The sequence below is a fragment of the Dipodomys merriami genome, unplaced genomic scaffold, assembly GCF_024711535.1.
Source record: "Dipodomys merriami isolate MVZ:Mamm:240054 unplaced genomic scaffold, mDipMer1.0.p SCAF_55, whole genome shotgun sequence".
In the NCBI taxonomy this organism is placed as follows: Eukaryota; Metazoa; Chordata; class Mammalia; order Rodentia; family Heteromyidae; genus Dipodomys; species Dipodomys merriami.
The window spans coordinates 3,320,378-3,340,718 of NW_027206124.1; the positions used below are offsets into that span (position 1 = coordinate 3,320,378).

General features: G+C 48.5%; 1 protein-coding gene across 2 annotated transcripts in view; it reads left to right on the top strand.

Moving 5' to 3' along the window:
- The first annotated feature begins 228 nt into the window (after positions 1-228).
- Positions 229-20,341, top strand: part of Fam83f (family with sequence similarity 83 member F) — a 29,759-nt gene continuing 9,646 nt past the window's right edge. Inside the window, exons 1-2 of one of the 2 annotated variants that reach the window (XM_069999594.1) lie at positions 682-715; positions 5,508-5,662. In XM_069999594.1, coding sequence (XP_069855695.1) covers positions 5,564-5,662 — 99 coding nt within the window. In that variant the 5' untranslated portion in view covers positions 682-715; positions 5,508-5,563. Of the gene's footprint in view, positions 716-5,507; positions 5,663-20,341 lie in introns of both variants that reach the window. The other variant, XM_069999593.1, reaches the window with a different exon arrangement.

A 20,341-nucleotide genomic window follows, 5' to 3' on the forward strand; every position in this document is an offset into this window, starting at 1 on the left:
TCAAGCGCAGCGGCCCCGCCCCGCCCGACGGCCGCGCCCGCGCGGCGGCCCGCGCTGATTGGCGGGCTGGAGGGCGCGGGGCGGGCCGAGGCCGGCCTCGCGGCCAGGTGAGGCGCCCGCCCCGCCCCTCGGCGGCTCCAGGTGCGGCGGCGGCGGCGGCGGCGGCGGTGGTGGTGGTGTGGGACCTCGGGGGGCGGGGGCGCCGGGGTCCGGGCGCGGCGGCGGCAGAGTCCGCGGGGCCATGGCCGAGTCCCAGCTGAGCTGCCTGGACGAGGCGCACGTGAACGAGAAGGTGACCGAGGCGCAGGCCGCCTTCTACTACTGCGAGCGGCGGCGGGCCGCGCTGGAGGCGCTGCTGGGCGGCGGCGAGCGGGCGTACCGCGAGCTGGTCCAGCGGGAGCGGCTGCCGGACTTCCTCTCGGGCCCGGAGCGCCAGGCCCTCCGCGCCGCCTGGGTCCCCTACGAGGACGCCGTCGTTGCCCCCGCGCGGGGCAAGGCCAAGGCCCCCGCGAAGGGCCCCGCCGAGCCGGACGAGTCCCTGGCCTACTGGCCGGACCGCTCGGACACCGAGGTGCCGCCTCTGGACTTGGGCTGGACCGACACCGGCTTCTACCGCGGCGTGAGCCGCGTCACCCTTTTCACGCATCCTCCCAAGGAAGAGAAGGCCCCGCACCTGAAGCAGGTGGTCAGGCAGATGATCCAGCAGGCCCAGAAGGTAGGCCGGGCCTCGCCCCCCACGCGTGCGGGGTCCCCTCACCTCACAGCACATGCCGCCGCCTCACCTCTAGGAAATGGCCCGCAACCCCTCCCCCCACTTCCTCCCCGCTTACCTCGTGCGGCTGCCGTCGAGGCCTCTAGAGAGGATGGACGTGAATGACGGACTGTGAGGCCCGGTGGTAAAATGGGCCTCTTGGAGGTCTGCAGCACAAGTTATGTGCAGCCCACGACGGTCCTCAGCCATTTTCTCCATTCCTCAGTCCCAGCTTGGTCGTGTTGCTCTTGGCAAAAGCTTTGTCCAAGTCCCAGACACTGACCCGACCCTTACCTTCTCCTGGGGCTACACTGAAGCTCAAGCAGCCTAGAATGAGTGCAGGAAGCTATTGCAAGGGCCAGCTGTGGCCTGACACATGCTGGGCACCCATGACAAGATACAGGCCCTGCCACTCAGGAAAAACAACAAACCTTCCACTTAGCCCCATCCTCTGTGCTTTTCTGAAAGGAGGAAGTGTTTCCAGGGTGGCTGGTTAGAACAATGGTGTTCTAACCCAGTGTGTGTGAAGCAGAAGACCACTTAAGATTTCTTTGGTGCCCTCCCTTACCTGGGTAGCGTTTCCAGGTAAAACGTAGGCTATTCTGTTAAAGTTGAATGTCAAATAGCAGCTCTTCTGTGTGCATGTGTCCCAATTATCACATACCAGTACAAAGAAAAAAAGTTATTTGTTGTTTATCCGAACTGGGAATTAATGGAGCATTCTGTATTTTTATTTGCTAACCCAAGCTCCTCCACCAAGGGTTGTAAAGAAATAGGGACAGATCAGAATATGCAACAGGAGGCTTGAGTTCACCAGGCTGCTTGCGTGTCTGTGGCCATGTAGCCAGGAACACGTACGATCTTGTCTAATTCAACTCTCTTAAGTATGATTGGAGCCTCCTTTCTGTCGGAGGCTGAATGTGCCTGAGAAGGGAAAAGCAAGCTAGGAAGGGCAGGGGTGAGATTCCTTTTCCTGGGAAGCTTGATCTAGGTAGTTTGCTAGATGGGTCGCCAGAGGAAGGGTTAACTTTTCACTATGCTTGCTTCTGCCGTTATTGTTCCTTGCCTGACTGAGCTTTCTTTGTATATTGCACTTCGTAGAAGAAAAAGACAAGCTTGAACATAGAGGAGAGGGAAAAGGAAGTAGGTGGCAATGCTGGGCATCAGGCTGCAGCTGGGGTCAGGGGTCAAGTTCATGATGCAATACTAACAAAGGCTCTATTTAGCACTTTGTTATATGCCAGCCACAAATGACTGCATTTTCTCATTTGCTTTTCACAACCACTGGTTTCAGGTAAGTATTGTCCTTATTTTTGGAAAAGAAGAACCCGGGATCCAGGAGAGTTAGGTATATGTTGAAGATTACATATACAGCTAGTAAGTGACTGAACCAGGATCCGCATACAAAAGCTCTTGCTCTTCACCACTGTGCTACCCTGCTCCTCTTTTTTTCCTCAAGTAATGGTGCGGTGGAATTAAGCAAGGAATTTGGATGGAGCTAACCTGGCTCTAATCTGAGGCACAGAATGTGTGACTGTTATAAGAAGGGGGACAAGGGACCGCAGGGGCTTCTAGTCCCAGGTGGGAAGACAAGGCTATCCTGGGAGTGGGATTTTCTCAACTTTTTACATATTTGCCAATGGAAATTTCAAAAGTTGTGAGCCAGTCCAGATGTTAAATGCGAGTTACTTCCCGAGTATCTACTGCAGTCCGGGCATCATTCATAAAGAAGATCCAAGCTGTGACCTTTGCCCTTCCAAAGTTTACTCAAACATTGGGACTCTGGAGGAAGGAAACAATTTTTTAAGGACAAACATACTTAATTTGGGAAGGCTCCTAAGCGAAGTGTGTTGGAGAAGGAGAGAAAGAAACAGGGATGGGTAATCTCTCAGTAAGAGGCCTGGAAAAGGAGTGAGATTTTTTTGGCTCTAGAAAACACCAGGAGGTTTGGCAGCAGAGCTGTCCAGGTGGGAGCTGAGTATGTTTGGAACTTCGGGGGAAATGGGACTGTCCCCTGGGAACAACAGCTCTAACCCACCCACCTTTAGGACCCTCTAGGCTCTTCTTGCTCTTAATAACTTCCCCTCATGTCTGTGTAGCACCCTGTTTCACAGGCAAAGAAACAAGCATAGAGAAGGAAAGGCGCTTGTCCAAAGTTTATATGGCTGGTTAGATAAGACTTAGATCCCTGGGCTGTATTCTCAAGGAGGCACCTTATGACCACTTCCTGGCCCCATTCCCCCACTCCAGCTTGTCCAGCTGGCAAGCAACCTCCCCTGTTACGGAATTAGAGTCTTCCTCCTCCCCATTCACCCCCAGGGAGGGAATTTCCTTTGTTCCTGGGGAGAGTCCGGCTGCCAGGAGCCTGGGTGGGGCCATCCATGAAATGGTTTATTTGTAGAGACAGTGGAAGGCAAGCAGAAGTATGTGCCAAAGAGATCTGGGTTTTATTTCATTTAGTCCTTGGAGTAACCTTCTCAGGTGCTATCATTTTTGTTCCCAAATGATGAACAGGAAATTAAGGTTCATAGGAAGTTGTCTTGATTTGCCCACAGTCAGAGCCTGGAAAGGGATCTGCCGTTCTGTACCTGCTTCTCTGGGACAAGGAGGAAGAGGCCTAATTAAGGGGTACTTTGTAAACATGGTTGAGGCTTGGGGGAGGAGCTATAACTGTGGTGGCCAGTGGGAAAGCAGCCCAGCAGGTGTGGAGGTAGGCAGGCCCCTAGAAACAATAGCCCTAACCCTGTCTGTGTCCCTCCAACTCCCAGGCCCTCTAAGCTCCTCCCTTTAATAACTACCCCTCCTGTCTATGTATCATAGGCAAGGAAACTGAGGCATAGAGAAAGAAAGATGCTCATCTGAAGCTTATGTGACTGGTTAGATAAAGACCTAGATCCCTGGGTTGTTTTCTCAAGGTGGCATGAAGGGAAGGTCTTGGAGTAGATGAGTCTAAAGTACTACTCTCTGGAAATGGCTGAAAGTCCTTCCCAAGCTGTGATGCTGGATAACCAGCATCCACAGATTCGGCAGTATTTACTTATGGGGTAGATTTCCCTTCCCCTGAGAAACCTGTTTATTTTTGTGCCACTTAATGATGTCCTTTATCTGCTTAAACTAGCTTCAGAAAGGAGGCCTTTAGAGACCCACACATGAGTGAAGCCCTGGCCTGTGTTAGGGCAAGTTGCAGCTGCTTGGGAAGGCAGAGATCATTGAAACTGCCAGGGAGTGTCTGACAGGTATGACCTCTTGTGGACTGGGATGCTCTGGGTTCTTGTTTTTGCAAAGCCAGAGTAAGAGGAACAAGCATCAGTAATCGCACCCGGCTGGCAACTTGGGAAGGATTATGTGTGCATCTCTTTAGTCACCAGCCAAAGATTTGGAGATCTACTGTGTGCTAAGTATACATTAATTTAAAAAAAGACAACATATAAAACACACCTAGGGTCTTAAGTAGCTTAATAGTCTATGCTAACCCATCATTATAATTTAGTATGATAAATGCCTGAATGTCATGAAGCAGGTAGGGCACTCATCCAGTCCTAAGCCAGGTTAGGAATGGCCTTTAAAGTTGCATGTCTGAACACAGAAGGAAGGATGAGATGGCATCATGCCCTCTGTCTTTCCTCTTGCTTCGGCTCCCTGTGATCAGCAGCATCCTTTCTTTTAAAGACTACTCGGTAGATTCAACAAGTTATTACACTCCAGGATCCGTGGACAACTCAAAAAAAAAAAAAAATAGGGCGGGGAAGGTGGCTCAGTGGTAGAGCGCTTGCCTTGCATGCATGAGGCCCTGGGTTCGATTCCTCAGCACCACATAAGCAAAAAGAAAAAAGCCAGAAGTGGTGCTGTGGCTCAAGTGGTAGAGCGCTAGCCTTGAGCTGAAGAGCTGAGGGACAGCGCCCAGGCCCAGAGTTCAGGCCCCATGACTGGACCCAAAAAAAAACCCAAACAAACAAAAAGAAAAAAAATATACTTCACCTCAAAAATGGATGCTTGACTCCTACCACCAAACACACCAGCTACCCAGCCCCTCAGACTGTCTGGTTTCCTTGCTTGTCTCCATAACTGCTAGGCAAGGTATTGCCTTTGTTTATCAGGGGAGATCCACAAACATTCAGTGATATCTCTAGACTAAGGACAAGGAGATGACACAGCCTCCCTGAGTTTTGGGTTAGGATTACTTGTGACACCACAAACTTTTACAAGCACAGCTGAGGAGAGAGGCTGCTGGGATAGGGGGTTATTACTAAGTAGAAACTTTTTTAAAATTCCTGTTGTAGGTAATGGAATAGACTTAACTATTTAGTGGAGAAGGGGAGGGGGGAGAGCAATCAAGTTGATCCCCACCCTGTTCATGGGATTGTCTTCTATCCTAGTTTGGCTGAGAAGCTACCTTTTCCTTGTTATTTCATCATGTTCCCAATCCAGAATTTCCATGTGGCTTGCTTCTCCTTGGCTGAGAGCGTAGACTCTCTCCTCTGGGTCACTTTTGCAGGACTACAATGGTAGCAGGTCACTGGGGGTTGATGACCTTTTGAAAAACAGGTCTGTTCCTTCCAGGGAAGCAAATGTCTGGAGTCCTCCCTGCTGAATTGCCTGTGGGAGATGGGACCTGGGTTCCTTTAGTCCCCATCATGAAGGAGGCAGACATGCTCTAAATGGAGAGGGGGAGGGGTGTCAGAAGGATCTGGAGAATAGCTCCAGAGCAGGTGACATAGGCTGGGTAGAGATCTGGACTGCTGATGGTGCCCCACAGGATGTGGCAAAATCCTGGAGTCACCAGTTCACCTCACCAAGAGACCCCTCTTGAAGATGGCAGCCTTTGTCCTGAGTAAGGCCACTATCTTTCCTGAAGAACCTCAGTGGACTCGTGTGCTACATCCAGGAATAGCAAGATCTCCTCTATACCAGGTACGATGCTGGGCATTGATATACCAAGATAAAACACACACACACACACACACACACACACACACACACACACAAGCTCGCACGCATGCACGCATGCACGCACACACACCCACCCTCTCTCTAAATGGTTTACATTTGAAAAAATGTCCTGGTTTATAGAATCAGAGTCAGACAATACACTCACACCTCACCACCTTGCTGGAGAGCTGGCCCCAGTTCCTATTCCTGATGCTTCCCTCCCTCCCTTCGTACCCACTTCTCCCCTTCCATCTCACAGGAACAGTGGCTTCAGGAGCTTTTAAGCTGCATCTGAGAAGTGACTTAAATGCACAGAGTAAAAGGAGGCCTCTCAATAGTCTGGGGACCTGCAGCTCCCTCTCTTTCTCCCACACAAACACTCTCCCTTCTTCTGCCATTACCCAAATTATTGTTCCACACAGGCCTTATTTGGGAGGCACCAGGCAGCCTGGAATCCTGGTCCCAATAAGGCTGGTGGATAATGGCCCCATGCAGACCAGTTCCTGAGAATAAGGACTACATAGCCCTTCGGGGTTCTTGCCCAGCCTGTCCAGGTATCCTTGGCAACAATGGTTTTGTATATGGGGGTTCTGCATCCTTTTCCTGCTGAATCATTGATCCCAGAAGCAGGGAATCCAGAACAATGGAGCTCTTCCTTTCTGGTCAGGACAGAAGACAGGCTGTGGTGTTGAAAGATCTAGTTTCTGTCCTGATGTAACCTAGCTAGGTGCTTTTCAGCAAATCTCTTCCTTCTCTGTGTTTTCAGACTAGTAAAATTGAGGCGATAATGTCTAGGTTTCTGAATGGTTTTAGGAAAATATAAATGGTATGAAAGGTAGGATACTGCATGTAAATGGTAATAGTCTGGAAAATAACTACCACTTTCTCGGAGTGTGGCTGAATTTCCTCCCAGGAAGCTGGGGTGCCCCACCCAAGCAGTTAGAGTTGGGAAGTTAGGATAGGGAGGGCCCTGGCAGGTGTGCTTCCTGTTTCCTCCTCAGACCTCTGCCCACCTCCCTTCTCCTTGAATCCATCTGTTGGCCTGGATTTGATGACACTTGGTGAGGACAGCTATGTATCTGCCTCTGAGCTACCTGTAGGAACCTGTGGCACTCGAATCCCTATGCCAGCATTTTCTCTGGGATCTGCCATGGGCACAGAGGTATAAGACATGAAAGGGGTGTGGAGGCTTCCCAGGTCCTAAATCCAGAGTCCTCTGAGAATGATCCTCAGAATTGCTGGGCAGCTTACACAGGCCCAGCCAGAGCCTCGGGCACTCTGGAAAGACTCCCCAAGTCCTTGGACTCAGGAGATGGAGACCTGACACTTTCGTTGGAGTAGGCCTGTCCCATTGTCCAGACCTGGGCCTAGGCGTGGTGCCAGAGTGTGGTTTGGGGCCATTCTCTTCTTGAAGAGGGAGGATAGGCCTGGCCCCTTGGAAGTCTTATACATTAGATCCTGAAACTCTTGACAATGGATGGTTCCCTCAGAGATCAAACAGAGGAAGCAGAGCCTCAGGAAACTTCTTTGGAACCTGTTGGTTTCATGGTAGCTTTAGTTCTATGAGGCAAAGCTCTCACAAGACTGAGGCCACGGCCAGAGGAAGGAGTCTAGGGCCGGTAGCTGGGAGCCAGGGAGTCCTCACTCCTGTACTGGCCAGCTGTTTTCCTTGCTCACTGGGCAGTCTTGAACAAATCATTTGATTTTGCTGGGCCTCTATTTCTGCATCTCTTAAATGGGGATCATTTTTGCTGTCTTGTTTGTGTTTACAAGGTTGTGCTGAGAATCCAATGCAAGGCTCTGAGAAAATCTTGGACAGAAAGGGATTTTTCTACCATTGAGAAAACAGTGTTGTGTGTGTTTGCTTCCTTTGGCTACTGCAGTTCCGCATCTTAGGAGGGATGCCTTATTTTCTCCGAGTCTCAGGAAAAGTATGACATTACAGAGCTCCTAAACTGCTGGCGAACTGAGATCCTACCCAGGTGTCAGCAAAGCACAGGTTACCCTTGAGAATTGGCCTTTGAAACCAACTCTTTCCTCAAAAACTTCCAGAAACACTCAAAATATATTTATCGCCAAATATATTTTTCCCAACCAGGCCCTGGTTATTTCACAGACTAGTTCTGGAGTCATACAACTATGCGACTGTTCTCTGATCTGACTTGGGTGGAGTGAGGGACAGAGGGTTCTTCCTGCCCAGCAGTACTGGGGAGGTTACACGGGGACACAGAGTGTGGGAAGCTCTGGGAAAACCTGTTTTGTCCTCTTCAGTAGCCACTTTCTGGTACCCCGGGGTTTGTGCCCCTTCCCTGACTGGTAGAGGAGATCTTTTGGGGAGTCCCAGCCCTACCCCACCCCCACCCCTCCATGCTCTCAGCTCTGGGATGCTGGCTCACCGTGGCTGGCTGCCAGCTCCAGTGCCTGCCCTTGGAGTGGAGTGTACAAAGTGGAACCTGTTCTGGGGCCAGCATCAGCAGAGCTGGGACGGAGGAAGCAGGGCAAAAAACAAACGTGCAAGGCCGGGCCCTAGCTATCACCTGCCTCCTTTCTAGCACGGTTTTCCTCTGCCGATCACCAGAGCCATCCCTGCCCAAGCTCCCGTCTCCCCTACCACTACCACCATGTGCCACTGGAACTTTCTCCAGCTTTCCTTTTTCTTCTCTGATGGCTGTGGGTCTGTGGGCCCGCTAATGGTCTCAGGATCTTAGACCTGGCCAAGAGCCAATGGCTTTTGTAATGATGAGTCTCTGGCCCCAGCTCTCTAATGACCTGTACACCCATCTCCAGCACAGCGTGTACACTGGTCATTCTGCCTGGCTTTGGAGGTTCTGGTGGGGTGTGTGGGAAGCTCTGGATTAGTGGGTTTTTGCTTCTTTTTTTTTTTTTTTCATCAGTGAGTGAGTCAGGAGTGGAGGAGCAGAAGCATGGACCAGGACTTTTCCATCTGGGAATTTTTCAAGGACAGATTGTGAATGTCCTTAACTCCTCCCAAGAGAGTTTCTAAACTGCCTAGAAGATCCCCCATTTCAGTACTCACTCAGCTTGTTTTACTGAGGACCTACTGTGTGCCAGGTACAGATGAATAAAACAGGAATTCTACCTTAAGACTAAAGGATTCAAGGGAAAGAAAATGAATTTCAGTATAGTAGTGCTAGCTATTATTTATTGGGCATTGAAGTGCTGTACCTTTTATTTTTTGTTCATTGGTGGGCTTGTTTGTTTATTGTGATACTGGGGATCCAACTCAGGCCCCTGCACATGTGAGACAAGACAGGGTTTCTAGCACTGAGCGCCATCTCCAGCCCTACTAGCCAATTTTATTTAAACATAATGACAACCCAACAGCTTTCTATGTTACAGATGAGGGAACTGAAGGTCAGAGAGGATAAATAAGGTCATAATGCCGGTAAATAGTAGAGCTGGATAGGAGCCAAGATGAGTCTGATTCCCATACTTGGGCACAAGTATAGAGTTCCAGGGAATTGACAATCTAATTAGCCAGTTTTTGCCACAGCAGGCAAAAGGGTGGGGCTATATACAAACCTGGGGCATGTGGACTCATCCTATTCCTTGCACACAAACGGCTCCCAGCTACCTTCCCCTACCAGGCCCCTCCCTGCCCTCTCATCTTGCCTCTCCGGGGAAGCCTTCCCAGAGCCCATCAGCAGGCCTTGGTGGCATTACCCCCGGAGATGACAAGCTGTCACCTCCAGTTGCCCTGCCCTTATGGATCAAGTGGGAGACATTTCTTCTGCAAGACGTCTTGATCCCTGCCTAGCTCTTCCACAGAGCCGAGAGCTCAAGGCCATAACCCCAACCAGCCAAGGATCCTAAAACTCGTTTGTGTATCTTTATTGGATTTTTTTTTAGCAGCTGATTTATCTTCCTAATTATGTTTGGCTTTAAGCTAATGTTAAAATGAGCTTGCATTAGATAATTTTCACTAATTAACACCAACTTAGTGCAGGGGAAGTCATCCCAGAAGCATGCCGTGGGGCAGGGAAAAGCTGGCCTCCGATCTTAAAAAGAATTACTATGCTTACTCCCTGGTGGGTCACGTATGCTTCTTCACGGCTGAGTGAGCTGACCTTGTGCATGTGCGTACATCTGTCCTCTTTCTCTGCTATCAGGCTGGTCTCCTCTGGCTGTCCCTTTTCATTTCAACCTCTGTCTCAGCTTGAGGATTACCTCACAGGATCAGATCTGTAGGATGGGAACCCCAGGGGGAGAAGGACATGACCTGAAGGGTCAGAAACCAAGCCCCTGAACTGAGGCTGAGGGATCCAAAGAAGGATGTGGCCTGGCTGGGCCCAAGTGGGCAACAGCCACTGCCAATGCAGCCAGGGAGCCTGGTGTTTAATGATGTCTCATTAGTGAGCCCAAAACAGCAGAATGTGACTGCAGACAGCTGGGACACCTCGGCTGACAAAGCACAGATGCCCTACTGGGGCAGGTGGGGGCAGCCTGGCAGCCACATAGGAAACAGGACCCTGTCAAAGCCTGGCCTCAGTCTGCCTCCTTGGTTGTCCAGAATTCAGCCCCAAACTACATCCTCTTGCTATGGGAGGAAGCTGCTGTGTGCAGGTGACCGAAGGAGTGAGGACCAGCGACCATCTCGTGGGCAGATGGAAAGACAACCAACCCATGGCCTTGACAAACATAGGCCTGAGCAGATATGTACCTGCGGAGGGTTTGTGCTGGGGGAGGGGGCTGTCAGATAATCCTGTGATGCTTTGGAAAGGGGAAAGCAAGGTTGTCAGTGCAGAAAGAATATTCCCATCATCCCAGAGCTGGAGAAGCATTAAGTTGTGGCATCATGCTGCTGGTGTATTTGGAGAGCAGGCTAACCTTAGGCAGCACAAACATGGGAAAGGTGGAAGAACACATCTTTGGGACAAAAGCACATGAAAGGTCTTCAAGTGCTCTCCCTCAGGGCCTACAACTTGTTTCTATCAGTAGTCAGGAGCCGTATCAGCTATGGGCAGAGAAATGACATGCTGAAGGTTGTGTTGTAGGATCTACGTGATGGGAGGGAGAACCACTTGGACAGGTAAAGTGATTGTCTATCAGGCCGACTATGAGACTCAGCATGTGCCAGACAGGGTCAGGAGGAAAGGCTACACTTACCTAGGTCGAAGGTATCATCACAGTTGAAGAACCATGTGGTATCTTCATAGATGGACTTCAGAGAGGTTTACCTGGTCCCCACACAGCCAGTGTGGAAAGTCTGATTCCAAGTTTGCTCTTTCCCTTACTGCAGTACACTTTTGGACCTGTGGAGATTGATATGTCTAGTCCAAGGATGGAAAGAAGCAAAGGGGTGGAGATCAGTGGCAGGTAGTATTCTGTGGGGTCTTCCTGCTAGGCTCTCTTTAGTTCAGGCTACATGGAAGAGAAACTTAAAGCCCATCAGTTATTCAAAGAACATCTTTGTTTTGTACCTAGAGAACTTTCCTCATCCATGGCCAGACTTAGATAGTCATTTTCTTAGAGCTGTGTGTGTGAGCTCAGTGAGCACCTGTAGATGCTCAGCATTGATCAGGCAACCGCCTGCTGCAGGCTCCTCAACTGTGCAGCCTTTCCCCTTAATTAATTCACATTGTAACCTTCCTGTTAGGTACAGCATTGCCTAGGCCTTGTGGACCCAAGAATGTCTCTATATGAGTGTATACCACAGGGCTATTCGGGGCTGGCTCCCAGGAGCTGTGGCCCCACACTGCCACTCCTCTCATTTCTTCCTCAGAAGTGAATTGAGGGCCCTAAGTGATTGAGAGTTTTTACATACAACCCACTGTCCTGTAGCCCTTGCTCCCTCTTGGGGACTCTCAGAGAAGGGATTCTGCAGTCAAAGATGTTGGGCAGACCTAGCATGACTCTCTGCAGTAGGAAGGGAAGGGAATGACTGTCCTCTGGCCCCAGACAAACCAGCTCTCCCCCACCCTGTTGGAAGCTGGACAGGTGACTATTTTCTACATAGTAGCTGCTTGGCCTATTGTCTCCCCTGAGGGACTTAGGACTAGTCAATTCAGATGGGGGCCCATAGCAGTCTCTGTGACAAAGAAAGGTCTTTGCCAGAGTGCTAGCAATCAAGTTTAATGACCCCCTCATAACTCCCCAGCCTTCTCTGGGACGTGATGGTGTGCTCACACCTGAACCTCCAACAGCCCTGGGATACAAGCACAGACCTGGGAGGCTTGTCAGATAGGTGTGGGAGGAGCAAAGTCAAGCCCTAGGCTCACATTCTTGTACATAATCAGCAGTAAACTACCCCCCCCCCACCCTTTCCCTTTCTCCCAGAGGACAGATGACTATCACCGTGTACCTCCTGAGTTAACAGGGCCTCAGGTCAACAGGCTTGGCTTGTAGCCTTTAGCTTTTTCTGCTGAATAAGGGAGGGGTGGAGTTTGAGATCTTACTGGTACTTGCTTCAGAGCCTGGAGCTCTAGGCCAGATTTGATCTGACCAAGTAGCTTTCTAAGTCCCTATCACCTGGGGGGTAACAACTTGTTGATTACAGAAAAGCCCAGAACTGGTGTCAGAAGTGAGGCTTTAGTCCCAGCTCTCCCAAGACCTAGCTGAATAGGTTAATGCCTTCTGAGGTTCTTACTACTCTGAGATTCTTTTTTTTTTTTTACTCTGAGATTCTTGAGTCTGCAATGTCTTCAAAGGTAAGAGGCCAGGTACAATCACACTGAGCAGGAGGGCAGGCCTGGAGGCTTCCAGGGGGCTGGGGCGGCCAAGCTCCACTTTCAGGCCTGGCCCTCCATCCCCAGAAAGATTTGTAGAGACAGTTGCTGTGTGAACTGCTTGCACCATCACCTGGCCTGGTTTCTTTGGATTTTTCCCCTTGGTTTAGTCTGTCTTCCATCAGGGCGGCTGCTCCTTTGAGGTTTTCAGTGGGCAGAGTGAAGGCTGAGCCACCAGACCTTTGAGCTGTTGCCAGAGCCACAGCCCCCTTCTCTGCACCCTTGAGGAAGCACTTCAACTCTGCTTTCAACAAAACAGTCTAACCAGGAATCCTGCTTGACATCTTTCATTCTCTTTTGCCCCAGTGCCTTGCCATTAATGAAAGAAAAATGAGTGAGACTGCAAATAAAGCAGTAGACATGAAATTTCTTCCCATGAACATGGAGAATGGACTGAGTTCTGCTCCACGGATGGAAGCGTTTCATGGGGAATGGAAGATAACAAGAACAAAAGGAGTTGAAACTCCCTCTCATGTGCACATGGTTAGGGGATGCACCATTTGACCCTCACAGGAGACTTTTATCCAGTTACTTGGGGTGGTACTGCTGGCACTGGTGGGCACCAGCCACAGATGCTGCTAAACATCCTGTGCCAGACAGAGCAGCCTCCACAACAAAGCCCTAGGCAGCCCTGAAAAATCACTTATGCTAGTAGACAAGCCCTGTGTTAAGGTGACCGGAGGCCATTGTGTGGACCCAAAATGAGGGGCCCAGCTGGCATGGCCCGAAATGAAGCTAGAGGGGAAGAAAGGGACCAGCCATCAGGCCCCTCAAAGCCAGGTCCTGTGGCTTGGACCTCCTTTAGGGCAGCAGAGCCTACTGCCTCAGACTTGTTTTAAGGAACTAATGCTTGGAAAATGAATTCAGAGGACAGAGGCAGAGCAGGAAGGACAGCTAGGAGGCTTTTCCCCAAGTTCAGCTTGAAACGAGAAGATCTTGAGCTAAAATGGCAGTACTCCTGGGAACAGCAAGGAGCTAACCCTGAGAGGGCTAGGGCAAGCAGGGCTGACTCAGTGACTGACTGGAAAGAAGCTAGTGGGCTTCGGTTCTGGACAAGTCTGGGAAGATCTGATTTTGGAAGGGCCGAAGAGACAGGCTGGGGGCATGCCCCAGCAGCAGCCCGCTCTGGGCGTGGACATCTGACAGAGTCCTGCACAGTCTAGGTCATCCAAACTCACCAGGGCTGCAGGGCAAGGTGGATCTCTTGTCTCCATCTTTGTTCTCTTAATGGCAATTAAGGAATCCCAAAAGAGAATCTGCAAAGCTGGCGGTGTAATTAAAGTTGAATGGCAGATAGAGGGGCATTCTGGGGCTCCCTAACACTTCTCCCGCCCCCCGGCTCCCCCTCCTCTGCCCTCACCACCTGGGCAGGCTATCAAACGAGATGATGAGTTAACAAAACGTCCCGGGAGAAGTCCTACAGCATCAGAGCCTCTTTGCCAGCGTGTGTGCGACAGCTTCTAAAAACGACTGCCAGCTCAAATTAACCTCTCCCCCAGTGTCGCACATCAATAGACAACCAGGTGAACGATGCTGGGTAAGGTGTCAGCCAGGAGAGGGACAGGATTTTTCTCTTCTGATGCAGCCCTGTGTTACTGAGCCTGTAAAGTCCTTTTCTTAAAAACCCAATTTCCTTGCATCTACTGTACACCGGGAGCCTTGAAGTTAGTGTTGACATGGGGAATCACGTGAACCCACTCGGTGCCGCAGTGGAGGGGGGCAGGGAGGCTGGTTTCCCAGACCTGATGCTGAAGAGCTGAATGTCAAGCCAAGCCCTCAGAGACCAAAGCGGAGGGTAATTATCACTTCTCCACAAGTAGATTGCAGGAGTCAGTGAGCAATTGATTTTTTTTTTCTACTACAGATATTTCATTGTTTAATTGGTAGTGACACAGATGACTGGCTCTCACCAGGGTGTGCAGACCTAGCCTCCTACAAGCCGGCCCTGGCGGCTGCTACCTCTCATACACTTAGAAAGTTTGGGGCTGGAGGAGGTCAGCTTCCTCCATTTTCTCAGTTGCAAAATAAACATTAGCAGTGCAAAATCCAAGAAGCTCAGCCAGGCGCCCGTCAGGCAGTCCTTGAGTCAACTTGAGTCCCACAGTGTAGGAGAGAGAGTGGAGAGGAGAGAACAGCAGGTCTTGGCCTCAGACTGTGGTTGGAAAGTGAGCTGGTACTCTGGGAAGCCCATTTCTGATGGAATGAAGCTGGAACTTGGTAGTACCCTGTCAAAAGCAACTCGTGAGCCAGCCCCCCACCCCCAACCCACCCATAGCCACCCTGGACTGGGCCTATCCATCCGGAGGACATGAATACGGGTTTCATTCATGTGATTGGTTTGGCTTTGGGGGGCGGGGCTTAAACTTGGGGCCTGGGCACTGTCCCTGAACTCTTTTTTGTTAATGGCTAGCACTCTTCCACTTTGAGCCACAGTTCCACTTCTGGTTTTTGAGTGGTTAATTGGAGATAAGAGTCTCACAAGGACTTTTCTGTCCAGGCTGGCTTAGAACTATGATCCTCAGATCTCAGAGTAGATAGGATGACAGGCGTGAGCCACTGGCATCCCCCCCTACCCCTTGACCCTTCACCCCCTGTCCCCCTCCCCGTTTGGCTTTTTGAGAACTCAAGTGTGACTGAATGTGCCACCATTCATAGAACCCTGCAGTTGCCAACCCATCAGGCACCTCTCATTTCCTTTCCCTTTCCCTCCCGTCCTTTGTCCACATGTAGGCAGTCACAGTTGTGTTCAGTATACATCTATGGGCATATTCATATCCTTGGAAAAGATACAGAATTATTGTAGTAAAGAAAGACTGTTTTACATAAATTGTATTAGGCTATGTAGCTCTTCTAACACTTTCAATTGAACTATCCATTTTTAAAAGTACTATCCAAATCATTACACACAAAACCAGCTCATTGCTGCTGTCGGCTATAAAACATCCTAGCTCATGACTCACATTTTCCTTACCCAATCTTCTGGAGAAAGATATCTAAATGGTTGCCAGCTCCTTGCTGTCCCAAAGAAAGCTGGAATGCCTTTCTTCCCGCCCACTTCTAGGCCTGTGCCAAGATCCAAGAGACTCTCTCGGGTGCAGGGCTAAAAGTGGTTTTGCTGGCTTATAGCTATGCATATGTTAAAATCCAGGACATTCTGCCTGTTGCTCCAGGCAACGGTCTCCTCCCAGTGTAATGAGAGTTCTCCTTTCCGCACTTACCAACACTGAAGATTTTCCATCTTTCTAATTTTTAGTTCATCTGTAGTTATAAAATGGTAGTTCTCTCTCATTTTTCTGATTATTGCTTGAAGTCTGTTCTTTATATGCTTATTAGCCATTCAGACACTTTCTCCTGGGAATTGCCTCTTCAGATCTTTTGCCCACTTTTCTAATTATTTTTCTGTCTATTCTTCGCTGATTTACAGAAATCCTTTGAATATTGCCAATTCCTTCTGGTCGCATAGATTGCAATCCCATCACTTGTCTGTTCACCTTTGTCTATACTACCTTTGTTTAAACAGAAAATCCCTCATTTTTTCAACTACATCTTTTAAATTTTATTTGATTTGTGGCTGGTGATTTTTGGGACCTTAAGGAATCCTTTCTTTTTTTTTTTTTTTTTTTTATTGTCGGCCGTGGGGCTTGAACTCTGGGCCTGGGCGCTGTCCCTCAGCTCTTCAGCTCAAGGCGAGCGCTCTACCACTTGAGCTACAGCGCCACTTCCGGTTTTCTGGTGGTTTATTGGAGATAGGAGTCTCACAGTCTCTCCTGCCCGGGCTGGCTTTGAACCGCGATCCTCAGATCTCAGCCTCCTGAGTAGCTAGGATTACAGGCGTGAGCCACCAGCGCCCGGCAGGAATCCTTTCTTAAGCCCAGAACTGGTGGCTCACATCTATAATCCTAGCTACTTAGGAGGCTGAGATTGAGGATTATGCTTCAAAGCGAGCCTGGTCAGGAAAGTGAGACTCTTTTTATTTTATTTCACTTTTTGTTGTTGTTGAGTGGCCTGGGCTCTGTCCTTGAGCTCTTTTTGCTCAAGGCTAGTGCTCTACCACTTTGAGCCACAACGCCACTTCCAGTTTTCTGGTAGTTAATTGGAAAAATTGGACTTTCATGCCCAGGCTAGCTTTGAACCATGATCCTCAGATCTTAGCCTTTTGAATAGCTAGGATTACAGATGTGGGCCGTCAGCACCAGGCAAAGGTGAGACTCTTTTCTCCAGTATACCAGTGAAAAGTTGAAAGTGGAGCTGCAGCTTAAATGATAGAGAACTAGCCCTGAGCATAAAAGCTTGGGAACATTGCCTAGGCCCTGAGTTTAAGCCCCAGGACTGGCACCCAAACAAAACAAATCCTTTTGTCATGACGATGTTTTTATACATTTCATCACTTTCCATATTAGTTTTGTCTTTTACATTTCAGCTTACCTGAAATTCACCTTTCTATGGTGTGAGTTAGGGATCCACCTTTATTTTCCCTATATGAATCAAATTTACCAATAGCACCCACAAAACAGCATCTTTTCTCCATTGAGTTGTGAGTCTAGCCCTACCATAAAGTAAGTGTGTGTGTGTGTGTGTGTGTGTGTGATTTCACTGTTCTGTTCCAGTGGTCCATTTGTCAGTTCCTACTTCAGTACTATGGTTGTTAGTACTGTAGCGCTGTCCTAATTTCTGGTAGGAGGCATGTCTCCTTTTGGCTTTTGTTTTCAAAATTGATGTAGCTATTTGTGCCTCTTTATTCTGCCTCAACTTAGAAGTACTACATGGCTCAAAAACATGTACTACTCAGGAGGCTGAGTAGCTAGGATTACAGGTGTGAGCCACTGGCACCCAGCTGAATGAACCCTTTTTACAGTATTTCAGTTGATTACTATTGGAAAAGAGAGCTATTGATTCTTTGAAGTTTTACTTTTATCTGGCACACTTTTATCTCACACACTTCTATTCTAATAGCTTTTCTCCTGCTACTACAGGGATTTCTATGAAAATGTTATCTCTAAATATTGGCAGTTTTGTCTTCTGTTCTCACATCTCTTATTCATTTTCTTGTTGAATCGCATTGGTAAGGACCTCTAATCCTGTACTGATCAATAGCATATATTGAGATGTATCCTTGGTTTGCCAGAGATTTAAAGGAAATACACTTTAAGTTTTTCTATTAATAAAATATTTCATGTGAAAAGAAAGGTCCTTTCTAAGAATTTTAATCATAATTAGGGATCTAGCTTTGTCCGATACTTCAAAAATTATTAAGAAAATATATGATTTTGATTTCATGATATAAATGAAACTGATGTGTTCTCTGATATTGGATTATCCTTACATTCTTAGAACAGTAGCTAAGTTTTTATTTTATTTATGCTTAAATGGATGCATTTCTAATAACTTTCCTTGATGGGACTGGGGTTTAAACTCAGGGCCTCACTTTTGCTAGGTAGCCACTCTACCACTTTAGCCACCCCACTAGCCCTAATTTTTTGTTTGTTTTGTTTATTTTGTTTTTTAGTGTGTTATCCACACTATTTGCATTTTCAAATTCATTAATTGATTTTAGTATTCTTTTTGCCATTCTTAACTCTCTATTATGTCTATAGTTACTTTTCAGTCAGTATATTTTCATCTCCTTTTGTCATCTCACAAGATGTCTCCTTTAGTGTTTTTTTTTTTTTTCAAGAGTGATTCACTGTTTTTAAACACATCAAGCAGCAGTCCCATGCTGTGAAACAGTGACGAGGGGACTCCCGTCAGCTGGACCCAGGTTTCTTGCTCTGCTGTGTGCTAGGTGTATGACCTCGCACCTCTGTATCTGTGTCCTCAGTTATGAAGTGGGAATAACAAAGGGAAAACTGTGAGAATCAGATTGGAAAATTCACCTAAAGTAAATGAATGAATTCATGAATACTTTAGTGTGGAATACACAAAAAGTATCTAGTACATGACAATCCCATCCACAGTGTCTTTATTAGTTAGTGAGGGTTCTCCAAGGAAATAGGTGTGTGTGTGTGAGAGAGAGAGAGAGAGAGAGAGAGAGAGAGACAGACAGACAGACAGACAGACAGACAGAGACAGAGACAGAATGCATGTGCTAATTTGGTATTGCTTGAGATGATTATTTAAGATATGGCCCCTGGGATTGTGGAGATGGGGAGTCCAGAATCCCAGGGTAGACTGCAGGCTGGAGACCCAGGGAAGAGTTGCAGTCCGAGTCCAAAGGCTGCTGGCAGAATTCCTTCTTGCTCAGGAGAAGTCAGTCTTTTCTCTGCGAAGATCTTTGAACTAATTGGACAAAGCCCACCAATGTTATGGAGGGTAATCTGCCTTATTGGAAGCCCTGTTGATCTAAATGTTGACCTCATCCAAGATACTTTCCATTATTCTTTCAGAATAATGTTTGCCTAAATGTCTGTACATCATGGGCCAGTCAAGTTAACACATAAGATTAACCATCACAGTGCTTTGGCCACTGCTAAATATTTTGCATTTCAGGCCCCTGCTAGGTCACCTGGCACCTGTGTATAGAATTAAAAAAATCATCGCTTCCTCCAGCAGGCATTCTCTCCTGTAGTCCCCCTCACCTCTTTTCAGACAGCCCAGCCAACTTCCCTGCTCCCTGTTCACTTGACTTGGCACCCTAAGGCACCCTGTTCTTAATTTTTTTTTATGTCATGAGGCTTGACCTCTGGGCCTGGGCACTATCCCTGAGCTCTTTTGCTCAAGGCTTGTGCTCTACCACTTTGAGCCACAGTTCCAGTTCCGGTGTTTGAGTGGTTAATTGGAGATAAGAGTCTCATGGGGACTTTCCTGCCTGGGTTTGGCTTTTAACCTTGATCCTTAGATATCATCCTCCTGACTAGCTAGGATCATAGGTGTGAGTCACCAGCATGGGCATACCATTCTTTATCATGAGGTCTTTCCTATTCTGCCCTGTCTGGAAATAATTCCTGCCCCTCTTGAGACTCAGGGCATTTTGCAGTTAGGTAGCCATTGCTTATCTGTCTTCAGATTCTCACTTTGCCTGCAGGGCTCAAAACTATCACCCTCTTATTAATGAGTCACTGGGAAAACTGTGGAGAGTGAAAGTGATATTGTATGAGGGTGGGGGCAGGGAGACCCTGGAGCAGTGTGGTAGTGGTAGAGCATGTGGGTGAAGACGGTGTTGGACCATGCTGGTGATGGGGGCTTGCGGAGGTTACCTTGTGCAAGGCACTGCTCTAAGTATATGTGTACTCCTAAGTCCTCAACTCAGGTGAGGTGCTATTGAGATAGGTGTTATTATTAGCTCCATTTTCCTGCCCAGGAGGCATGGAACACTGAGGCTGCAGGCGCAGAGTTGGTAAACAAGGCGTTTGCCCTAGGGTTGTCTTGCTTTTGTGTGTGAGAGCATGCCAAGTCCCTTGACAATGAGGCTGCCGCTCTACAGACATTCTCTCCAATCCTCATGGCAAATGTATAGAGTATAAATAGAAAGTGATGGGTGCAAGGTTGAGACCACCAGAGTCTCTCACCAGAGTCCAGGCCTCTCCTTGGCATCTCATGGTTAGAGCACAGGGTGGTTTTCAAATCTGGTGTTTAGATCTCATGCCCAAACTCAAGACATCCTGCCTTAGGTCTAGCTACCATGCCAGCAAAGGACACACAAAGGAGATTTATTACATGACAGCCATGGGAAGACAACTTTCATTTGTTATCTTTAGCCATGGGGTGGGGGAAATACAGGCATTGGCCTTAGGTTAAACAGGGAAAACTGGGGTCAGGGGCTGAGAAAGGCATGCAGGATCAAGACAGTCCCAAGCCCCGTCTCCAGCCTTTGTCCCAGAGGAATTCCTGAGAAGCTGTCATCACTTCACCTGCAACACTTCGCCTCCCAAGCTTTTGGCCTTTTTCTTTCTTTGGAACAGATGGTTTTTTGTTTTAA